Source organism: Mixophyes fleayi, chromosome 1 (assembly GCF_038048845.1).
Source record: "Mixophyes fleayi isolate aMixFle1 chromosome 1, aMixFle1.hap1, whole genome shotgun sequence".
Lineage (NCBI taxonomy): Eukaryota > Metazoa > Chordata > Amphibia > Anura > Limnodynastidae > Mixophyes > Mixophyes fleayi.
The window spans coordinates 385,155,762-385,179,954 of NC_134402.1; the positions used below are offsets into that span (position 1 = coordinate 385,155,762).

General features: G+C 39.5%; 1 protein-coding gene across 1 annotated transcript in view; it reads right to left on the bottom strand.

Moving 5' to 3' along the window:
• Positions 1 to 818: 818 nt before the first annotated feature.
• Positions 819 to 24,193, bottom strand: part of MSH3 (mutS homolog 3) — a 145,916-nt gene continuing 122,541 nt past the window's right edge. Inside the window, exons 21-24 of the mRNA XM_075180088.1 lie at positions 12,547 to 12,733; positions 11,422 to 11,548; positions 7,385 to 7,559; positions 819 to 2,379 (exon numbers count right to left, since the gene is read on the bottom strand). Of these exons, the coding sequence (XP_075036189.1) occupies positions 2,286 to 2,379; positions 7,385 to 7,559; positions 11,422 to 11,548; positions 12,547 to 12,733 (583 nt within the window). The 3' untranslated portion in view covers positions 819 to 2,285. The remainder of the gene's footprint in view (positions 2,380 to 7,384; positions 7,560 to 11,421; positions 11,549 to 12,546; positions 12,734 to 24,193) is intronic.

Below are 24,193 nucleotides of genomic sequence, written 5' to 3' on the forward strand. Positions count from 1 at the left end.
CAAAGCATCAACCACTAAGTAGAAGCAGGTGTAGGCACTCGCGTCTTATCAATCACTTTGATCCTGAGGTTCTGCAGACAATGGACTCCGCAGGAGTGAATGCAGGAACAAAGTAAAATGTAAGTTCAGTGTTGCAGTAGCAGGTGTTTCAACAGGCAGGCATTCAGTAGTGATCCAGTTGGTAGACAGGACAGAAATGACTTAGCACAGCACCAATACACGACATGCAATCAGGGTTGTCTGATAATAAGCACTTTGGCAAGGATACTTTGTTCCCCCAATAAATAGTACAGTTCTGATAACGTTGACTTCCGCTTCAGGTGCAAGTTAAAGTACAGCGGAGTACAATGCCTGCACAGTGGCATGTATAATAGAGGAACCAAAATTCAGGCACACCAGAGAACTTGTAGTCATCCCATGCAGGGCCATAATGGCAGGCAGCTAAGCCGAGTCAACATACAGGACACAGTAAGTGGATAACAGGATTGCTGGACACTTGTTTAAGACACTCAAGCAACTGACAAGATCGTATAACGACAGGTATTCCCTTCAGTACCTGCACAGCATCAGTGTTCATGTCTCAGTATACACATTAGGTTAAACCTTCCTATGTTCCTTAGGCCCAAACCAGCAGTCTAGAAAAGGTTTGTGAGCCACAGTTTCTAGCATATCTCCTGTATTGCCATTTTTGATAACAAACACTACTCTAGGCCTATGATCCTCAGCTGTCACCAAGGGTAAAACAGTTTGGAACGCCTACAAGGAAATAAGGACTCATTATTGACACCATTTAGAAATAATAGCTCACACCAAGGATGTTGAACACAACTGAATTTAATAGCCCAAAAAAGATGTCAAGCAATATTTAATACACTAAATAACAGAAACTCACACACTGAAAATAACAAATAGTCTAACAAGAGTATTTTACAGAGTGTTCTGAAAGCTGCTGGGTAGGTCACACAATCTGCAGCTGATTGAGACTTTAATACTCTGACAATTGTCCTTTTGATGCTGCTATACTCTAGCATTTATTAGTTCACTGACTCCAGTTTAAATTGTCTCACCCTGTATACCTTAACACATGCAGTAGTGTAATAGCCATCTAATGCCACTGGTACTGGAAAAATGTTCATGTTTCTAGTGGAGGGTAGTCCTGCTTTACAGGAATAGCAACCCCTAGTCTAATTTTCTTACTTCATCCCAACAACCACCAAATTTTTAAAACCTCAAAGACACTCCCAGGTAAAATCCACCTTATTGGGCTATGTGAATTTGCATCACAAAATGATCCAATAACCATATCAAGTTAAAACGATGGGCTGAGTTAGTTTGATTAACCAGATTGTCCAATAACTTTATTAGTGTAGAAACATGGAAGACTAACATAATAAACTTTCCTTATGGCTTACATGTGAATGTAGTGTGTAGGGACAGGTACCAGCTATGACTGCTTACAGGCGTTAATAGAAACAGTACTTGTATACCGTGAACATCCGATATCTAGTGGGAAAGGTGTAACTTGCCTCGGTATCTCAATTTCACTACATTCCTGTTAGTCCTCGGTCTCAGGACTGGGCCACTTAATCATGAAGGCATTTGGTGTTGACATAATCTTACACCTTTTTTATGAGTAATAACAAAATTAAAGCCATGTAAGGCCAAACTGTATGGTATCGGTTGTCCGTTATTACCTTCTGTCCTAACTGGTTAAGAGGGTTGTGGTCTGTGATATCAGTAAATTCCTACCTGTAAAGATATGGCTGTAATTTCTTGAGATCCATATTATATCTAAACATTCACTATAAACACTATAGTCAAACATTCTTTTCTACTGTTTCTATTAAATCATGATCTAGCACTTTACAGAATACATGGCAACAGGGTGTTATGCATTTTTCTTTCAATTAAACACGAGTACTCCATTGAGTGATAAGGAAAAATATAGAACAATTCCATATTTAAAAAAAAAAAAAATCATTACAGACTAGAGAATTCATGATTCCAATTCAAAATGAGTAAGTTTGCACTAAATCAAGAATTTACCCAAATCTGAAGGATTTTAAATTAAGACTTGTTGCGATTCAGCCAATATAATGTTATTGCCGATTTTACTGCCGTTATCATTTCCAGGAGTTAAAACTACAGACAAGATTTTATCATTTATGTCCATGGGTGATTTTTATATGCAAATTAAGAGAATAATAAAATATGGATTAGGTGCATCCTTAGAGGCTAAAAATGTCTTGTGAGTTATATTGGCTTTCCAGTACCGAGAGGAATGTTCAGATGATACACTCAGGGCTGAATAATTCTTGGAGTTCCTTGGAATCAGAAGCATTCCAATTCCAAACCATTTGAAATGTCTTCATCTTCTTTCTGATAATAAATAAATAAGTTAAAATGTATTTTTATTGCTAGTTATTATAACAATAAATGTAATTAACACTGAGTTAACTAATATCAATTCAATAAATTCTATTAATAAAATTTCAACCACCACTACTGCTTTTCATTACAAATTTTTATGCAGCCATGGTTTACAGAATACTCCACTTAATTTTTGCCAACATAAAAATAAACTGTTTTGCCAAGTTCAATATTTATTTTAAGCAGCATATTTAAATATTAACATTTCTATAGTGTTTCACATTAAACTAGATGAAGCGGCAGGTGTTTTACAAGTAAATGGCATACACAGAAACAAAACAAGACTTGGCCAATTTCAACTCAGATATTTTGGTTTTCTTCATGACTAATATAAAGCAAAATTAAAGCTCATATACAAATACACATGTAAATTGTAGTCTTGTCACAATACCCAGGGGAGAGAGCTGTCTCAGGGTATAAATATAGTGGTGACTCCCTTCAGCATTAGCTGAGCGGTGCCCTTGCTGAGACGGACACCTATCAGGAAATAAGAAGTGAGTATTGGCACAGGTAAGAGGTAATAGTTCACGTCAAGTTTGTTGAACAAATGAATTTATAGCCTGAAAGCTAAAATAATTAATACACTAAATAACAGGAAATCGCACAAACATGGGAAAACAACACATCATAACAGAGTAGTTTTACCAAATTTTCTGACCGCTGCTGGGTTGGGTCTTTTGATGATGCTAGACTTCAGCATGTATAAAGCTGACCGACTACCTTAACATATGCAGCAGCATAGCAGCCATCTTACGCTGCTGGTATTGGAAAAATGTCCACGTTGTTAGTGGAGGGTATTCCTGCTGTACAGGAGTAGCACCCCCTAGTCCCAGCTTCTGCCTTGAACTTAACCACCAGGATTTTAAAACTCCCAGGTAAAATGATCCTTATTAGGCTACGTGAATTTGCATAACAATATGATCCGATAACGATGGGATGAGCATCTTTGAATAACCAGTTTATCCAATAACCTTATTAGTACAGGAAAATGGTAGAATAACATATTTGCCCATCCTTGTGGTGTATAAGTGAAAGTGGTGGGGACAGGCGACGGTTGTGACTGCGTAACATAGCAAAGGAGTTATTAGAAACCGTGCTTGGGTATAGAGAACAGTCAAAACCTTGGATATTAAGTTGGCTTTAGCATTATTATGTGCCTCCATATCTCAATTTCCCCACACTCTTTTCATCTCTTAGTCCTCGTGTCTGAGACATAGGTACTTACCTGAGAGGTAACTGGGTCAGTTCCTCTAGAAGTGACAGGCATTTGGCGTTTACATAATTTTACCCATTTTAAATGAATAATAACAAAACTCAAAGCTATGTATAGCCAAACTTCATCAAAACAGTCACCCATTGTCCACAGATGTCCTATGCAACCAGCTAAGAGGCCTGTGATGTAATTTTCAGTATGGTTGTAATCTCTTGAGGGCCCGTATTATAGTTAAATATTCTGTATAAGCACTATAGCTAAATATTCTATTACAATTACCTCCTGATCTAGCACTGTACAGGATACATAGGCAAGATATTTTGTCTCCACCCTCCCCCGGCTTAGTACTGTTACTAGTTCAAAATAGTTTGGTGAAGTATGAAGCAGCCAAGGTGACTGGGACAGAGCTGCTATGAGATTGTTGAATGTTTGTCCACTTTGAGAGGACCACTCTAGAGTGTGCCTATACTTTTTACAAGCCATATCAGTAAAGGATTTGGCTATAGTAATGTATTTGGGTATATACTTCCTAGATTACTCTGCAGTCTCTAGAAAGCCTGTGCCTGTTTAGGATTACCGAAACAGGCATAGTTAGTGTAAAGCAACGGGCATGGTATATGGTCTAACAACCCCTTAATCTAATCCATCCCTGAACTGCACTTTTTAGCCATGTTGCCATGAGGAAGTATCAGTGATAGAACTATAACATCTCCTTGGAAAAGTACTTCAGGGGTTAAATTCCCCCTCCACATGGGGACACTCAGGAGTTGTGTGAATTAAGTGACCATTGTTATTTCTGCTTGCTCCCTATTGTCCACTAGTGAGCTTTACAGGCAGCCAGGAGCCGGACCCAGCAGGGGTCACCTGAGGGAAGACACCTGGGGAGGGGGCTGAATAGTGTGAGAAGCCCACCAGTCGAGACCTTTTGCAACTCCACTGGGCAGGCAGTTCCCAAGGTGGGATTATGAGGTGATAAAGAGGCTACCCTGGGAGCTGGACATGTGACTGACTTTGTCCAAGAGGTAATGCTCTGCCAGAGATGTGCTGTGGAACCTATCTCACTGGATTTATTTGAACTGATTTCCTCACTTGTTGGACCTGCTATGGCTAAGGGGCTGTGCTGTATTTAATCCTGTTCTGCAGAATAAATCATCCTTCTATTTTTCCTCTAACACTGTGTCCGAGTGATTTGGGAACCACGTGTTCACAGTCAGCAATAGCATCCATTTTCATCAGTTCTGGCCTATCTAATCTCCTCTTACCTGAGGGCCTAGATAATGTACCTTTGCTATACCCATCTGGCACTTGCCAGGCCAGACAGCCAGATCAGCACATGCATTAATTCTAAGATTTTAGCAACAGAGAGGGGATATGGAGGGGATTGTATTAAATTAGATTGTAAACTCTCACAAGCAGGGCCTTCAATCCTCCTGTCTTCTTGTCCGCTCCCACCTCGTCCACCTGTGCAGTGTCCTATAATCATTTCTCTTGCATGTTCTGTACAAAACTTGTTAGTTATATACCATACCTATACGTCATAAGTACAGTATTATGCTTAATTTCTTGATACTCTTACATTTTTTTCATCAATGTCCTATACATTTTTGAATTTTGCTTTTATTTTTGTGCTGGGCTCTAATTTTCAATTTACTGAGCTGAGCAAGTTTGGAGTGCTATAGAAACAAAAAATAATAAATAATAATAATAAGTGCTTGGGCCAGGGGTTGCTGAATATGGAAACAATATACATATGCCTGGGCAAACTCCTTATATCCAGTCAACCTGTGCTTGACCATCCATTAAAAATTGGCAAAAGCATTATTCTTCCCATCCGGGACCAAATGGTATGGTCTTCCACAAAACAACAAGCTGCTCAATTTTCTGTGTTTCTGTGTTCTCTGGTACCTTCTCGTCATATGATTCCACAAATGAACCTAGTCCATTAAATTAGCCCATCCACTATAAGGGCAGTATAAACATAGACATGTTTTTTTTTTATTTATTTATATATATATATATATATATATATATATATATATATATATCTATATCTCGAATATATAAATGCTTAGTGGCGTCTGTCTGTCTGAAAAAAAAAACCAAGTTGCAGCGCCACCTGCTGGGCGGAGTTATACACTGACCTACTAAATTCTTAGTGTGTGTGGGAAAAAAATTCAAAAAGGGCTGAAATTTGGTAGGGCTCAAACTCATTTTCGTGAGGTAATTTTACCTCATGAACACACATGTGTAGAGGCGTGCGTTAGTGTGTGTGTGGAAAAAATATTTTCTCAGAAAGGGCTCATCCAATTGACCTGAAATTTGGTATACTGACATTATTTGACAAAAAAATTTGAATAGTCAAGTCAGTTAACTTCCATCATCCCCCCTTCCCCCCGTGGGAGGGGTAGTAAAGGCTAAATTTACGAGTTGAGGGGTCAAACTCATTTTCGTGAGGTAATTTTACCTCATGAACACACATTAAAAAGGGCGCTTGCGTCGGGAAGTAACGCTCTTCCCCTGAGGAGGCCTGGGCTAGGCCCAAATGCATGACAAGAACCTTTTTAAGACCTTAAGTAGCTTGATTTGACTAGAATGCATGAGTATCATGCACGGGTTAACTTGTCTATATATATATATATATATATATATATCTATATCCATATCTCTCTCTCTATATATATATATATATATATATATATATATATATATATATATATATATATATATATATATATATATACACATACATGTACACATATCTATACATACATCTATATACATGCATATAGATATAGATAGATCTATATCTAGATCTATATCGAGAGAGAGAGAGTCACAACAATCCCTGTATAAAAAAAATGTAACTAGCAAAGAATGGAAAAAGAGCTTCTACTAATTAAAAAATTCTTCAGGAAACCACCACCACATTCTAGACTATTCAATATGTTTTATTTAAATATGAAATATGAAAAAATGTAGTGGAAAGATGCAATAATTTTGTTAAAAAAAGCACTCTCTGTCTAAGGACCCAGCTCTTGATACTATGTATAAATAAGGGAGAAACGAGAGGGAGGCAAAGGGCTAGTTAACGCTAGCCACATCCCCCTCCTGTGCTAGTCATGAATCCTCAGCAGACTGAACACGTTATGAGGTTGCCTACTGCTGAGCACTTCATACCCCAGCCTCACACTCTGTACTAAGCAGAGCCGTAACTAGGGCTGTCCGTGAGGGGCGACCGCCCAGGGCACAATGCTGAAGGGGGTCGCAGTTTATGAATATTTTAGGTTTTATTTGATTCACATTGAAGGCTAGGGGGGACGCAGTTTTCTCGCTTAACCAGGGTGCTAAAATTTTAAGTTACGGCTCTGATACTAAGCTTAAAATGCAAAAAGGTACAAGTTTACTTAAACATCTACAGATGCAGTAGAGTGTACTGCGATGAATAGGGTACCCTAGCTAAGGATTACATATCTGTCCTATCTTGTGACAGGTCTCTGATTAGTTTATTTACAAATAACTTGGATATCTAAGTTAACTGCAAGAAACAATCTGTGCTATGGCCATTCATTGCAATAAACTCTGTATGTGCAGTAAATGATAATATTGTGATAATCCCAACAAAAAAAACAATAGATCCTCCTCAATCCTTTTTTGTGAGTATATTGTGTTGTCTGCAAAGAACTGGGATCTTTGCCGATGGTATGATTTATTTTTAAGGAGAACAGAATATATTATGTTTACCTTTTTATCTCCACCAGCCCCTCCAGCTCTTTAGATTTACAAGCTGCTTTCTTTAAAACTTCCTCTGGGATGTCTGCCAGTTGAGCAACATTCAATCCATAACTCCTTGCAGCGACTCCACGAGTTATCTGATATAAAAAAGTAATACACTCCGGCTTATCCGCAACTCCAGACTCTGCAGATGTAGAATTATAAAGAATACAACATATGATCATAGAGGCATAACAGTAAACTAACTTTAAGTTAAAGGATCAGAATACATTTTTGTATATAATTTTATACCTACAATGAAAATATGGAAATAAATAATTTACATCTACATAAAAAAAGCAACGTACATAGAACAAAATAACAAATTTCAAAACTTTTTCAAAATTGATTTGAACAAATGTCATCCCTCCTATCACCTGCCGTCTTACTTCCCAGATCCTATGCTGTACGAATGCTTGAGAGGCAGGGTAGCTAAATCCAGGGAGCCACTTAAGAGTGAATACAGAGCAATACGAATGACAACACGCAGAGTCACTGCAATTGCATACAGGGCATGTTATTGATCGATGTTCTCTCCTAAGCATAGAACAAGTTTTTTGTTTTATACAAAAACAATAATATATGGATATTAAACTGGCGCTCCTATTGTGTGCAGCCTAGTAAATGTATATGGAATTTCACCTTATTCCAAAAGAATAGAATAAAAAACTAAACTTTATACACACACCTGGCGCTCACATGCAAACATGTAGACAATTCTAGTCTTCTATCTTATGAAATTTTCTTGCTCTGAGCCTTGTATCATGAACATTTGGATATTTCACAGGATCTCTTCGTAGTACCGATAAGATTCCTTTTGAGGAGTAATGACACGTCCTCCGGTGAGTGAATACAATGCCAGCCGACGCTTTTCACCTCTTCCAATAGAGTCTTTACCAAGGCTTTGATCAAATTCACTCACAGGAGGACGTGTCATTGCTGATTGAAAGGAATCATGATTCCCGGGCGGACCATCAGTTGTTTCTTTTCTTTGGGGCTCTAAAATATGGACCTTCTGGTATGAGTGTTCAATCAGTTTATATGGATGTCTCGCATACATGTTCTAGAATGTGAGTGCTATTAAAGTTGTAATAAAAAGAGGTAATACACTATATGCACCCTATTCCTTTCATTTATTCATGGTTCATATACATTATGGAAAACTGTATTACGAAGAGATCCTGCAAGATATCCAAATGTTCATGATGCAAGTCTCAGAGCAAGAAAATTTCTTGTAAGCATAAATCACATGTGGGGAGATCATCTTTGGTTTACTTTCTTGCTTATAAAAGTGATCTATACACCAATCTAGATAAGGGTCTCCATACACCATAAAATACACTATATGGACAAAAGTATTTGGCTACACCTGTTAATAATTGAATTGAGGTGTTTCAATCAGACCACTTGCAAGAGGTGTATAAAATCAGGCACCTAACTATGCAGTCTCCATTTGCAAACATTTGTGATACCAAATGGGTCTTTCTGAAGAGCTCAGGGACTTCAAGCGTGGTACTGTGGTAGGATGCCACCTTTGCAAAGACGGTTCGTGAAATTTCATCTCTGCTGGATATTCCATGGTCAACTGTAAGTGATATTATCAGAAAGGGGAAGCGTTTAGGTATAACAGCAACTCAGTTACTAAATGGAAGATCACGTAAAATCACAGAGCGAGATCAACAACTGCTAAGGTGCATGGTGCGCAAAAGTCACCAACGCTTTGCTGATTTCATAGCTGAATAGATCCGAACTTCCACTGGCATTAATGTAAGCACAAATCTGTGTGGTTGGAGCATAATATAATGGGTTTCCGTGGCCGAGCAGCTGCATGCAAGCCTCACATCACCAAGACCAATGCCAAATGTCGGATGGAGTGGTGTAAAGCACACTGACACTGGACTGTGGAGCAGTGAAAAAGTGTTCTGTGGAGTGACGAATCTCGCTTCTCTGTTTGCAAGTCAGAAGGGCGGATGCTGGGAAAACGTTACCTGCCTGACTGCATTATACCAACTGTGAAGTTTGGTGGAGGAGGGATAATGGTATGGGGCTGTTTTTCATGGTTTGGGCTAGGCCCCTTATCTTCAGTGAAGGACAATCTTAATGCTTCAGCATACCAAGTCATTTTGGACAATGCTATAGTTCCAACATTGTGGCAACAGTTTGGGGAAGGCCCTTTTCTATTTCAACATGACTGTGCCCCAGTGCACAAAGCAAGGACTACAAAGATATGGCTTGATGAGTTTGGTGTGAAAGAACTTGACTGGCCCGCACAGAGCCCAAGACCTCAACTCCATCGAACACCTTTGGGATGACCTGGAACGGAGAATCAAGCCAGGCCTTCTCGTCCAACATCAGCGCCTGACCTCATAAATGCTCTACAGAATGAATGGGCACAAACTCCCACATAAACACTCCAACATCTTGTGGAAAGCCTGCCATGAATAGTGGAAGCTGTTATCGCTGCAAAAGGGGGACCAACTCCATATTAAAGTATATGTATTTGAATACAATGTCATTACAGTCCCTGTTGGTGTAATGGTCAAGCATGCAAATACTTTTGTCCATATAGTGTATCTTTATTACCTTCGGATATTTTATATTGGCGGAGGACTATATGTTTATTTACATTTACTACACTATATCAGTCTTTTGTATGAGTTCTAGTTTCAGATTGTCATCCAGAGAATAAGAAATCTACGTGACAGAAGATTAGAATTGTCTACATGTTTGCATGTGAGCGCCAGATATACGTATAAATTTTACTTTAAGTTCTTTAAGTTGTTTAGAATGCTTACATTCTGCACTAGGCAAAATGTAAAACATGTGCAAGCTTAAAAATGACAGGTCCTCTTTAACAACATCTAACAGTTATTAACAGTTCTAATTATAAATGAGTGGCAAATCTCCATATTAAACACAACTGGAATATGCAAAAGATGTCCAATTGACCGTAGAGACTGAGGACTGGGATCCAGCATCACTGACAAGTATTTTTGCTGGGGAACAAAAACAGCTGCCCTTAACCAGAGAACACCCCCCCCCCTGTAATTGTGCCCAGGGGCAGGAAGAAGAGGGGTGGGGGTACAGATTACTGGAGCCCGGGACTGCCGAGAGTCCACTTGCAAGCAAGGTATTATTTTTTAAAATGAGAGGGGGCGTGTCTGGGTCTATGGGGAGGGAGGGAGCTATCAGCAGCAATATCAGCAAGGATGTCCCACACTGTCCGAGGGGACCTCTAAATCTCGCAAGATTTGGAAACCTCGCGAGATTTAAAGCTGCCTGCTCACTCTGCAGGACCAGCACAGCTTAAGTAAGTTACTTGGGGGGGAGGCTGTCGATGATGTTTCTGGTGGCGAGGTAGGGGGGGGTTAATGATGTGCCTGCGGGCAGTTATACTGCGTTTGGAGGGTGGCGTGCTGGGGCCGGGGGGAGAGGGGGAGTGGTGTGATGTGTTGCTCTACTGGGGCCCCAAATCGAGCAAAATATTAATCTAATTTTTTGCATGTGGGTCAAGATAGAGGTGCTCAAATGCACCCAGATCCTACCATCTGAACATGAAAAATTTGGTACCCCATAGACATTGCCATTATGCAAACTCCATGCATGTTGCATAATATTAGGCGCAAATATGTTCGGAAACAGAATTTGCGCTGCAGGGTCACAGTTCTATACTTTTGAAAATGGCCTCCAATGTCTACATACAGATGAACACTAATTCCTGTGTATCCCTGAAATTGACGCTTACTACATCTATCAATACGCAGTGAAACTACATCACGATCTACCAGCCTACTTTCTACAATAAATATTTCCTATATCATTTCATTTTTTTTCTAACAAATAAAAAAAAACAAACACTCATTACATACATTTTAAATATGTACAGGGAGGATTTTTCCTTGGAAAAGGGAATTGGAAACCTTTTCATACATTGTATAAACAAAAATAATGTGAAAGATTAGGCAACACAATAATGAAATACAATTTTCTTTCATTGCTTATCATACCATTTTCTGCCCCTTGCTCTTCATCAAGGAAGAAAGCCATATGGTAGTTTCCAACAAAAGCCGGATAGCACTTTTCCAGTTCACATAAGGGAGGATAATGTGTAACAAACAAGGTTAATGATGTCACCTGCATAGAAAACACACAACAATGTAAAGAAGGTAGAAAATATATGTGGATAATGTAACAAAGCTCCCGCTCTAAAGCTGTGATAAAATAAGTGATGTTTGCTCTGCCTCAGCATGTGGGTTACATCTTACCTATATTATTGTACTGTAATGATCTTAGAATGACAGAAGATTTACCTAGGTAGAGATATTAAAATGATTCATGTGAATGTTTTGTTATTTTGCATTAATGTGATATCCTGCTGACCTTGGGCCATATCAATTCTGTAGCAGAACAAATGCTAACTTGTATTTGACTATTACAAACAGTATGTGTGACAATGGAAGCATAAAAATCTGCCTCTCTCTAATTACTTACCTTTCTCCTTCCTTTTGCCTCCAAGCATCTCGATCGGATTGTTTACAACTGTTGCACTTATTTTCTCTCCTCTCACTCCCTCTTTGACCAGCGTCAATCTGGATTTCGTTGTCTCCACCAAAGCCGCCCTCACTAACGAACTTCTCTCTGCGAATTCGAAGGGACACTTCTCCCTTCTCATTCTTCCTGACCACTCTGCGGCCTTCAATACCAGTGACCACCCCTTTCTTTTGCAAATTCTTCAATCTACAGGCCTCCATAACATTGTCCTCTCACCTCAACAACCGCTCCATTTCAACAAATGTAAGCTGGCTATTACTGTGGACAATCCAGTCACGCTGATCAACTGTCAGGCAGCTGGATTTCAGTGTAAATCGAGTGAAACTAGAAGTCCCCAGAAAGCAGTGGCAGGGCAGGCTGGCAATTTGCACAGTTTATTTTGGCATTAAAGTACAAGGTTGCATCTCATATTGAAAATGTCCAGAATTTTGCCCTTCTAATAACACTGCTGTGAATCACATTTTTACAAGCCCTATTTGTTGCTATTCAATATTGTAATGTTTCACTGTTCATAGATTATTGCTTCACATAATAGTGTTTTCAAGCATTTCAAGTGCACGACACAAAATAAGAAAACTTACATCTCTTATAATGTATTCCAGAGTTGCATATGCAATAGCGATACCATCATGCGTACTGGTGCCTCTTCCCAATTCGTCCAAAATGACAAGAGACCGAGGACTGGCTTGCTTTAATATCTCTGCAGTCTCTGAAAGCTCTTCCATAAAAGTGCTTCTCCCTTTATAAATATTATCTGCAGCTCCCATTCTGTAAAATAAAAACAGCAGAACTTTCTTTATACACCAAATACCAATTAAACACACATCATTATATATGTGTCCTATAGGACTCTTTAGTTTAGGAATTGTCTATATGGCTGAAAGTGCTTAACTAGAAATACTGTAAGAACTTGAATACTCATAAAACGATCATAATGATTTGCAAATATTGTTTTACATTTTTCTGCTGGATTACAATCATCATATTGAAAGAGTTATTCCACCATCAGGTGATTTTAGACAAATGGATTGTACGTACCCACCTGGAACATTTGCTTTTTCTTTCACATTTCCTTCTGTATCTTGCAGCCATGTGGATAGGATAGTTTATACTGTGACACTTAGGGCTAGATTTACTAAGCTGCGGGTTTGAAAAAGTGGGGATGTTGCCTATAGCAACCAATCAGATTCTAGCTTTCATTTATTTAGTACCTTCTACAAAATGACAACTAGAATCTGATTGGTTGCTATAAGCAACATCCCCACTTTTTCAAAACCGCAGCTTAGTAAATCTAGCCCTTAAAGACAAATATAGGCATATTTTGACAGAATATATCTCGCACCAGGTAGACAAATCCTCTTTCCTCCTTAATCATCCCAAATTCATATAGTGGTTTAATCAATTTATATTGTTAAGGTTTGGAGGACAGGTGCACCCACACATTTAATGAACTTTTATATTGAAAGAAAGGCTTTGAAAAAGACAGATAGCGAAACGCTGATTTATATATACTATTTACATCATTAGATCCTGCTTACCATGCAAAGCTTTATTGCTATTATAGCAAGCTATTTAGTTAACATTGGGGATAAGGAAGTAGGGTTAGCTTTATTGGTATACAAACCAGAGACTGTATACCTACACTTTATTAGGAAGGATTAAGGAAGGAGCTGCAAACAATAAACAGCTACCTTATTATCTAGAGTGATCCAAATAAATAATACCATTGGAATTAAACATTGGTTTGGATCTATAATATGTACATAGCAGGTAGTGTTGGGACAATATATCTTTATAGAAATAATATTATTTTCCACATATACTGTTAGCGGCGCGCTAAGGTAATGGTTAGCTACCTATTTTAGTAGTTATTTTTGCAAATCATCTCATTTTTTGTTCTCACTTTTTAAATATTTTGCCATTTCATTTGTATTCTCAACAAGGATTGTTCCATATATTGGGACACTTTTAATGTATATTAATAAAGATTTATAAATATTAATTTAGACTATGAGTGCCCTTTGAACACAGTTCTTCTCGCTTTCTTTCAATATAAAAATAAAGGCATATGTATCAAGGCAAATATGGAGGAAAAAGCAGTGGACCCGCCTATGCAGGGTGTGCACTCATCGAGATGAGATAAATCATTACCATGCCACATGTTGCACCATTCTTTCCCATGCTCCCTGCAATGACACCTTCCAGCAGTCAGCTCTGCTCCATTAATGAGTAGAGGTGCATTATATGTAATACTTAATTATATAAGGTGCCGCTCTGCTAAAAAAAAATCCTCTGAAGCACCTAGATTATGTATCCTAGTGAATAGAGCCCACTGATCTGAATGTTGATTTGTTGCCACACAGTTAAATGAAATATTTTTTAGAAGTAGCATATGGTTTCTTTTAAATAAAAGTGAGCAACAACAACTTAGCAATATACCTTATTAGAAAGGTTGCTTCTGCTTTCAGCAACTGTGAAGGACCTCTCAACAAACTATATGAGCCAATGCTAATACTACCTATTTAGTAGTGATAGGTCACCCACTTAGAAATGTATAAGGTTTGTTTGGTTGGGACACATTATAGCACTTGGCATTTGTTTAAAATACTAAGCGACGTATAGTAGGAGTATCCATCACCTGCACACCCTGCGGGTGTTCAAACAATCAAAACAGTGATGTCCTCCACCAAACTTAAAGAAACCTCTTATAAAATCTATTACCGTTGGTATTATACCCCTACTCGACTCCACAGCATGTTTCCCTCTTCTTCACCTTATTGTTGGAGGGGTTGTGGCCACAGGGGAACTATGCTCCATATATGGTGGACCTGCCCAACTATCTCCTCCTTCTGGGATGTGGTTTGTGGCATTCTAAACTCTCTATTTGAGGCTCCCGTCGCAAAGGACCCCTGGGTCTTTCTACTATGCTATCCTCCTCCAGAACTTGACAAATTTTCCAAAAAACTAGCCTCACATATACTGACAGCGGCTAAATCCCTTATCGCGCTAAACTGGAAAAAAACGTCCCCTCCCTCTCTAACAGCCCTTAAAAAACAAATCTGGCATGTCGCAGCCATGGAACAGATTACCTATTACCTCCATGATAGAGGCCATGTTTTTAACCAGGTTTGGGCTCCTTGGCAGTTTGTGGAAAGCTCGCGTCCCCCTAACAATTAGCCCCGTGATAAGGACCCATGTGGGGTAAGTCCAGCTCCCTTATACGCTTTGCCCCCTTATCTTCTTGAGTCGTCTACACACTCTCCACCCCCTGAGCTCTTTCATATACCTGCTTTGTGGTCTCCCCCCCCCCCTTCCTTTCTGATTCCCTTCCCCCCACTCCCACATTTCACACTTTCACTACAGTTATATACAATTTGATACCGCATATAAAATTGTAAAAATGGTTGTCTCATTATAAGCTTCTACGTACATGTTGATTCAATTGTTCTGACTGTTTTTGTACGTCTGTTCAATAATAACACTCTTATTCCCTGTATTTGCTTATATGACCAACCAAAATAAAGAATTTAAAAAAAAAAAAAAAACAGTGATGTCCAAGTCTTTATTCTAATATACTTACAAGTCAGCTCCTAGTCAACCCAAAGTGCTTAAAAACAAACACAAAAGCCGAGTGATACGATTGATTGGAGATGAGAAACGTACTTAAATCCGATTATTATACTTAAAATCTACCTATTTTACTGTGACACAGTATTTATTACTACCGTAACGGTTAATCCAGCATGCCATTAGTATGCCTCAAAGAAACATATTTGAAGAGTCTAATTCAGATGTATATGCATTATAGAATATTAGCATATTAGTAAGTAGTCTATTCAATTGACTTGGGTTAAGGTAGTCTGGAAAAAAAAATTAAAAAAAATTATTACAGTATTCAAAGTAATGATTGCCACAGCAGTCTCAAAGAAAATTGAGCTATTACAGCTTCCATATGGAAAACATTAAAAAAAATATACTACACAGCCTCAGGCTCACACACTCCTATTCACTGTTGATGGAGCTTCAGTTGAAAACTGCACTTAACATAGGATGAATAAGCTTGTTGCAACCATTGCAGTCTAAAAGTTTTTACACGTATTTAAACCTGTGGATTTCAGCATCATTTATTTTTATACATTAATACTCGCTACCAGTACAGTAGTTTGTATTGCTGAAAGCACAATACATTTACAGTGCATGGAAAACAGGTTACAAAGTCACAACTGAAATGTGTGTAATGTTTGTTTTACTGTGTTTTATCCATCCCCCAGTGCATGTGTGTGTACACTAGCCCTCAAAATCAGTAATAGTCAGCATATCGATGCTGACTAGCCCAACAACACTTAAATGATGTGTTGTCAGGCTATTCACCATTGATATATAGTACTCAACCCCTCAAAACACTAACCTGTCTGTGGCTATTTCACATTATGTAACAAATGATATATAAATATATAGAAACCATTTCTGCTTCACACAGATAATAAAAAGTAAAATCATTAATTGATAATGTAAGGAACAGGATATTGTATCACTCAGTGAATGGTAAGCAACACCTTAAAATTTAAACCTCCCAGATATAGTGATTTTAGCCACTTCGCTTTCTCTCTTAAAAGTAAATTATCTAAATTCCCCTTTCATGGGCCCAATTTTACATGATTTATACCCCAAAACTGTAATATATTTAGGGTTAAATTTATAAAAGCTTCTAAAAAGGAAAAGTGGAGGTGTTGTCCATAGCAACCAATCATTTATTTAATGCATTCTAGAAAACCATTGCTAGAATTTGACCGGTTGCTATGGGCAACACCTCACATTTTGCTTTGTAGAAGCTTTAGTAAATCTACTCCTTAGGTTCCTATGTAACCATTGTACATGCCAGGAAAAAGATGCATCATGTGCAGTGCAGATAACATTAATATCTTGCAAAATTACTTTTCACAGTTGTCTTATCAATATATTACGTTAACTAGATAGAGTATTCCTTTCTTTTAAAAATGAATACACATTGAATAACATTATATTAGAAAAGGCATAAAGGTGCTTGTCTTAAAAACCCCAAACTTGTGAGATCCAAATTTACATTCTGATTATTCCTAGTGGTCAAAACATGTTAGATGATTTTTAATTAGAAATTATGTAATTAGTGTGTTAAATTATTACATAGGTTATTAAAAAATGCTAATATGCTCCTGGGCGTACATATTTTGTAACTTATATGTCACGGGCACTAGGAGTTTTACCCAGAATTCACCAGGTGTAGCTACACTTACCAGAAGTGCGGACCTCTGGGTAGTGTGATGAATCAGTGGAACCATACAGTAGAATAGAGGAAAGGAATGTCAATAGTATAAATGCTGAGTCTTGGCACTGTGGAACTGTGATGGTTCAGCAGTTTAGTAAACAGGATAAAATGAGGAAAGAGTCCTAGTGCCTTAGCACGCAGGTAGCATATAGCAGGCCAGTACTTGATAACTGGATAACGTTAGGCAAAGACCAATCAACAATATAGTAGAAGAGTCAGCGACTTGCAGCTACAATACAGAGGCAATAGGCAAGTTGTACCACTGATGTATAGAGGAGACTTGTCCAGGAGCAGGCAGGTAACGGAGGTAGCGAGAGTAGTCTGCAGCGGGTAAGTTCTACTACCGATGTGGAGAGAAGACTTGTCCAGGAGCAGGCAGGTAACAGAGGTAGCGAGAGTAGTCTGCAGCGGGTAAGTTCTACTACCGATGTATAGAGGAGACTTGTCCAGGAGCAGGCAGGTAACGGAGGTAGCGAGAGCAGTCTGCAGTGGGTAAGTTCTGCTACCGATGTGGAGAGGAGACTTGTCCAGGAGCAGGCAGGTAACGGAGGTAGCGAGAGTAGTCTGCAGCGGGTAAGTTCTACTACCGATGTGGAGAGGAGACTTGTCCAGGAGCAGGCAGGTAACGGAGGTAGCGAGAGTAGTCTGCAGCGGGTAAGTTCTACTACCGATGTGGAGAGGAGACTTGTCCAGGAGCAGGCAGGTAACGGAGGTAGCGAGAGTAGTCTGCAGCGGGTAAGTTCTACTACCGATGTGGAGAGACTTGTCCAGGAGCAGGCAGGTAACGGAGGTAGCGAGAGTAGTCTGCAGCGGGTAAGTTCTACTACCGATGTATAGAGGAGACTTGTCCAGGAGCAGGCAGGTAACGGAGGTAGCGAGAGCAGTCTGCAGTGGGTAAGTTCTACTACCGATGTGGAGAGGAGACTTGTCCAGGTGCAGGCAGGTAACGGAGGTAGCGAGAGTAGTCTGCAGCGGGTAAGTTCTACTACCGATGTGGAGAGGAGACTTGTCCAGGAGCAGGCAGGTAACGGAGGTAGCAAGAGTAGTCTGCAGCGGGTAAGTTCTACTACCGATGTATAGAGGAGACTTGTCCAGGAGCAGGCAGGTAACGGAGGTAGCGAGAGTAGTCTGCAGCGGGTAAGTTCTACTACCGATGTGGAGAGAAGACTTGTCCAGGAGCAGGCAGGTAACGGAGGTAGCGAGAGTAGTCTGCAGCGGGTAACTTCCACTACCGATGTGGAGAGGAGACTTGTCAGAGCAAACGGATAACACGAGCAGAAACAGGAAACACTTCAGAGTCTCAAGGAATGAGAACCAAGAACAGGCAAAGGTAATAGGGCAACAGGTGCCTTAAGTACTGAGAGGTGATTAATTAACCAATGAGACTAGAGGCGAGGTATTAACAGTTCAGGGTTTCTGCACATGCGCAATCTTAGTCAAGATGGTGGACGGCCGCGGCTCAGGAGAGGCGCCGGCAGGAGTGAGAGAGACCCATGTCCCAACCTAGAGGCACTAACAGTCCGGTGAGTGACATTATATGGATAAACCTGTCCAGGTAAAAATATTTATAAGAACATTATTCCCATGCTGTTCATTATGTAAGTTGATACATTAATATTCTATCACTTTCATGATAGTTTGACCACTGGGTGGCACTGTTGTATTGAACTCAGTGGGTCTCATATATAAAGTGTGAAAGCACTGAAAAAGCACCTAGATTTCTGCCAAAGTGTAAGAGCCTGTGGAGCTGTTGTGCCTAGGTTTGCAGATTATGCAAAAACAAGAGATTGTAACAAAATTGAGCAGCACTGTGGCTTAGCACTTCTGCCTCACAGCACTGGGATCATGAGTTCGATTCCCGACCATGGCTTTATCTATGTGGACTTTGTATGTTCTTCCTGTGTTTGCGTGGGTTTCCTCCGGGTGCTCCGGTTTCCTCCCACACTCCAAAAACATACTAGTAGGTTAATTGGATGCTATCAAATTGACCCTAGTCTCCCTCTCTATCTGTATTTGTGTGTGTGTGTGTGTGTGTGTGTGTGTGTGTGTGTGTGTGTTAGGGAATTTAGACTGTAAGCTCCAATGGGGCAGGGACTGGTGTGAGTGAGTTCTCTGTACAGCGCTGCCGAATTAGTGGCGCTATATAAATAGATGATAATGATGAAATGAGACAAAGGAGTGGAGAGGATGCATTTTGTTGCATTTAAATTCATCTAAACGTGACTAGTATAGAGGTGTAGGCAGACCGTTGACCTACATACTAAACACATATCTGAATGGACAACATATAAACATGTCACATATACTATGTGTTACATCTCTATGGTTTCTACTAAATTGACCTTTTTTACATGTTTGCTTGAAGTTAGCAATCTTGTGTGTAGATATAAACATCCATCAGTAGGTACATGCTCAAAATTGTAGGAAGTCTGCGAGCATTCAGCACACTGCCTCTAAATCAGGGGTAAACGCAGGATATGTAGAGGGGGGGGGGTTTTCACACCACGCCGCCAGTGGGCGTGACCAGCATGCATGGGGGGCGTGGCTATAATTTTAGACAGTGCTTAGGTGCTCTCCAACTCTTCCTATCCCCATAATATACATGGGCAATGCTGTATGCACTACTATTAGGTGCACGCAGCTCTCCCTTTTCAAGCAGAGCTGTGTGAAGTGGGAGCATGGTCCAGCCACCTCAATTATACAGTGCTACAGGCTTAGAGGGGGGTTTCCAGGCACTAAGAACCCCCCCCCCCCCTCAGTTTGCCTATGTAAATGACCATGATCTTTGTAACTTTGTGTCACATGATCTTCACTCCACAGTTTTCAAACTATTTAAGTAAAGACTAATGACTTGCATGCAAGTAGTACAAGAAAGGTAGATAGGAGAAATGTATATAGCGGATTTTCTAAAGAATCGTGTTTTAATAAATGTACACAACAACTATGCTTTTAATTGGTCTGGCTAGAGATGAGCAGTTCATATCCAAGTTGAGCCTCAAATCAACCCAGGATTGCTTGTGCTCCTTGATCCGAAAACAAGGCAAAACGTATGTCATTGGAATTCCACATGTTTATATACCACTACCTTGTGATGTCCATCATTTTGTCATTTTGTTTAGTTTTATCGATCAAGAAATTATACTGAACTGTTACTTTTTTATATTGCTCTAAACTTGTTATGCAGCACTCTACAGAGAATATGTAATAATTCAACCAAGTCCCTCCCCCATTGGAGCCTACAATCTAAATTCCTTACCATACATACATATATGTCCTGACCAAAATGGACCCTAAGCCAATTAACTCAATATGTTTTTGGACTGTGAGAGGCAATCAGAGCACCCAGGGGAAATTGACACAAACACGGGAGAACCTGGTTGGAATCAAACTCAGAACACCAGGAGAGAGAGAGAGACAGACAGACAGACAGACAGAGACAGAGACACAGAGAGACAGAGACAGAGAGAGACACACAGAGAGACAGAGAGAGACACACAGAGAGACAGAGAGAGAGAAACACACAGAGAGACAGAGAGAGAGACACAGAGACAGAGAGAGAGACACAGAGACAGAGAGAGAGACACAGAGACAGAGAGAGAGACACAGAGACAGAGAGAGAGACACAGAGACAGAGAGAGAGACACAGAGACAGAGAGAGAGACACAGAGACAGAGAGACACAGAGACAGAGAGAGAGACACAGAGACAGAGAGAGAGACACAGAGACAGAGAGAGAGACACAGAGACAGAGAGAGAGACACAGAGAGAGAAACTGGCGCCATGGACTCCGAGAAGGGGATCTGTATGGTGGGTTGGGTGGTTCAACAAACTAATATATGATATAATTCTAATGCCTATTTTAGAGCAAACTGGCTTTGAATCAATGGGTGTGACTGCCTAAAATGACTGCTGATCCCAATCAACATATGATCTGAAAATAGCAGATGTCAATCCGAACTAAAGGAAAATTCACTATGAGCTGTATTAGTTCCACCGCCAGAGTGTGAAAGAGAGACATCAGTGTTAGAACTGATGGTGGGGCAGCAGGATGAGTCTTACCATTTGCACATTCCCTATGCAGTACATACTTATTTTCTTGTAGGTGGATAACTACTTTCAGTTGAAGGGAGAAGTAAAGCAATTAAAAACAACTAAATTATTACACAAAACCTAAACAAGTGATGAAAGAGTTTAAACAAACAAATTTTGGGTCCTGGTTTTGAGTGGCGATATTTAAAAACGCTTGACCTATAAATTTTCAAACAAACATACTATAAATCCCAGTGAACAAAATACAAGGACAAACCGCCACTGTAAATATTTAGTTTCCTCAGCCAATGTATGTGAGCCATATGGGTAGTTATGGTTGTACAATTTAGCCTGGGTTCCCTTGACTGCATTGGAATCACAGCTGCACAGTCTGTCACAAAAGTTGATGTGAGCCCCAGAGGGGCACATTCCTCCCTACCAGAGAAAAGTATTTATTTTTAATGTCTGCAGGGAAACTCTTCAACACTGAAATGATTTTGTTTTTTATCTTCTACTGAAATGAATTCACTGTAGTCTGGTTCAGTGGATTAATAGTATTGCAAATTGCTGAAGCATACACAACTAATTAGTTGAAGTGACAACCCTTCCATATATCTTCTAAATTACCAAGAACATTTCCTTATAAACAGACAAAAGCACTATACTGAGGAAATAATTGCAGTAAACTGCAGACAGGTTGATGGTTGTCAGGAAACAGCACAGGAGTGTACAAGGTAGTGGAAAAGAGGAAGAGTGTTAGGTACATCAGTCAGTATTACTGTTTAAACATGTCACCTATTTGGTAGTCATAGTAATGTCAATCTAGGGAATTTGCACACTTCTCAGGAGTTACACATAAGCTTAAAACCTTCTGTATTTTTTTTATGTTATTCAAAGTAAGCCACCTCCCGCTCCACATGTTTACATAGTGTGTGTGGTGTAAATGGTAATGAACTGGTGCAGGACTCGGTGACATATGTTGGTATTACCTGGGCAACATGGGACCATCTTTACTTTAACTACTATTTAAAAAAATTAAATCCCCATGTAATCAATGTACCATCAAAGCACTTATACCAAACACCGCCTCACATAACCTGTGTGAACGCCAGCTCTCCACTACAACGTGTTAGCATTGCCAGTCAGCACTAAGGCTACATCAGTAAAATTAAACAAACAAAAAAACTTAACTGCCGAAACTACATTCACAAATGCTGGAAGTTTCATGGTCACCACAGAAAGGGGTTTTCACTGTTAGAGTGGTTAGATGGAAGGATTCACTAATCAGGGTGGTGGTATGTTACATTCACTTAATGGATTTAATTTATTGCTATAAGAAGTTGTATCTGTAGCTTTAAGTAGTATTGGCATTGATGGATGTTAAGGGTAGAACCAGGGAATTAACAATTGTTAGGTACAGGGTTGGGAAGGATTTGAATGTGAATTTTATTGTTTTTTGCCTTCTGTTGCATCAAGACTAGAATGTGCAAAAAATTATGGACTTGTTTATTTTTTTTTTTCAACCTCACAAACTATGTAAGTTCTGGATACGAAGGTAGGGATGACAAGGAATGGTGAATATCCAGTAGGTGCATAATGTATCAGGCAGATTGAAATTTGCACACACGATTTTGCATAGTGCCTCAGTGAAGTCACTAGTAGGGCTCCCAAAGTTTGTAATTGAAAAACCCGGGACACCCATGTGACACGATGTTTGTCCAAGCTATAAAATTAAACACATAGTACAATTTAGGTCTCAAATCAGGTAAATCAATTATATAAATATTCCCTTTCGTCTGTTAATTTGTGAGTATGAGGAATCCAACTGATGAGAAAAAAATAATTTTGGATCAAATATTTTGGTTGGATAAAAGGGACTGCCCTGGTTCAAGTGGGACATGGGCAGTGGTCAGTGGTTTCTGGTAAACGAATAGGCAGCATTCTCAAAGATTAGTTCAACCCACAACACAGTTACATCACCTGTGTGTGTAGACGACAGATGTACCGTCAGTCTAAGTGTTACAGTTGATTTATATTTTATTTTACCATCCCCTTTCCATGATACATTATATCATGGAGCTATACACACATACGGGGGAAGTCAATTAGCCGCTATGTTCTGAGGAACATCACAGCTGCGCATTTTTACCATTTATACAGTAAAAATATCCACTCATTTTTGTTCGCACCTCTATGGGGCGCGATCAAAAATGAGGGATATTTCTGTGAAAAATCGGCAAGAGGTTTCTCGCAGCCATTCCAGAGACATTGCACGCTTATTTTTAGAATTGAATCTCCCCTATAGTCCCTATTAGAACCTTTACAAATGGAAACAAGTAACTAAACGAGACTAGATATTAACAAACAGACAGAGTTAAAGGGGCCCTGCTTGCAAACTTACAATCTATAGGACAATTGGAGTTTGCTACATGTGGTTAAATTAACAGATTGCATAATGATCCAGCCAGATTGTAATAGAACCAAGTGCTTAGTGGCGGTATTCGATTCAGTTAACCAGCAATGTTGGTTTGGGGGTCAATAATAAGTTGTTTGAGTATTTAAAGAGAATACATGAAAGTTGTGTGTAAACTGTGGTAAGGAATAGTGTAGAATGGCCTGGGGAGCTAAAAAAAAAAAAAAAAAGTTTGGGAATTTAGAAAATTTGTACGAAGGGGTGTGTTTTCGGTCATAGCTTGAACATTTGGGGTGTAATGGAAAGTGTTCAACAGAGTGGGTATATCCCGTAAAATATCATAAAACTGGGAATGGGGTCTATGAGAGGTGCAGATAATACAGTATTATGACGACATCGGTATGGGTTACTCATAGAAATAATTGGGGCTCAGTTGCTGTTGGGACGAGGTCATAGAACACGGTTTTCTCTCTCACAATTTG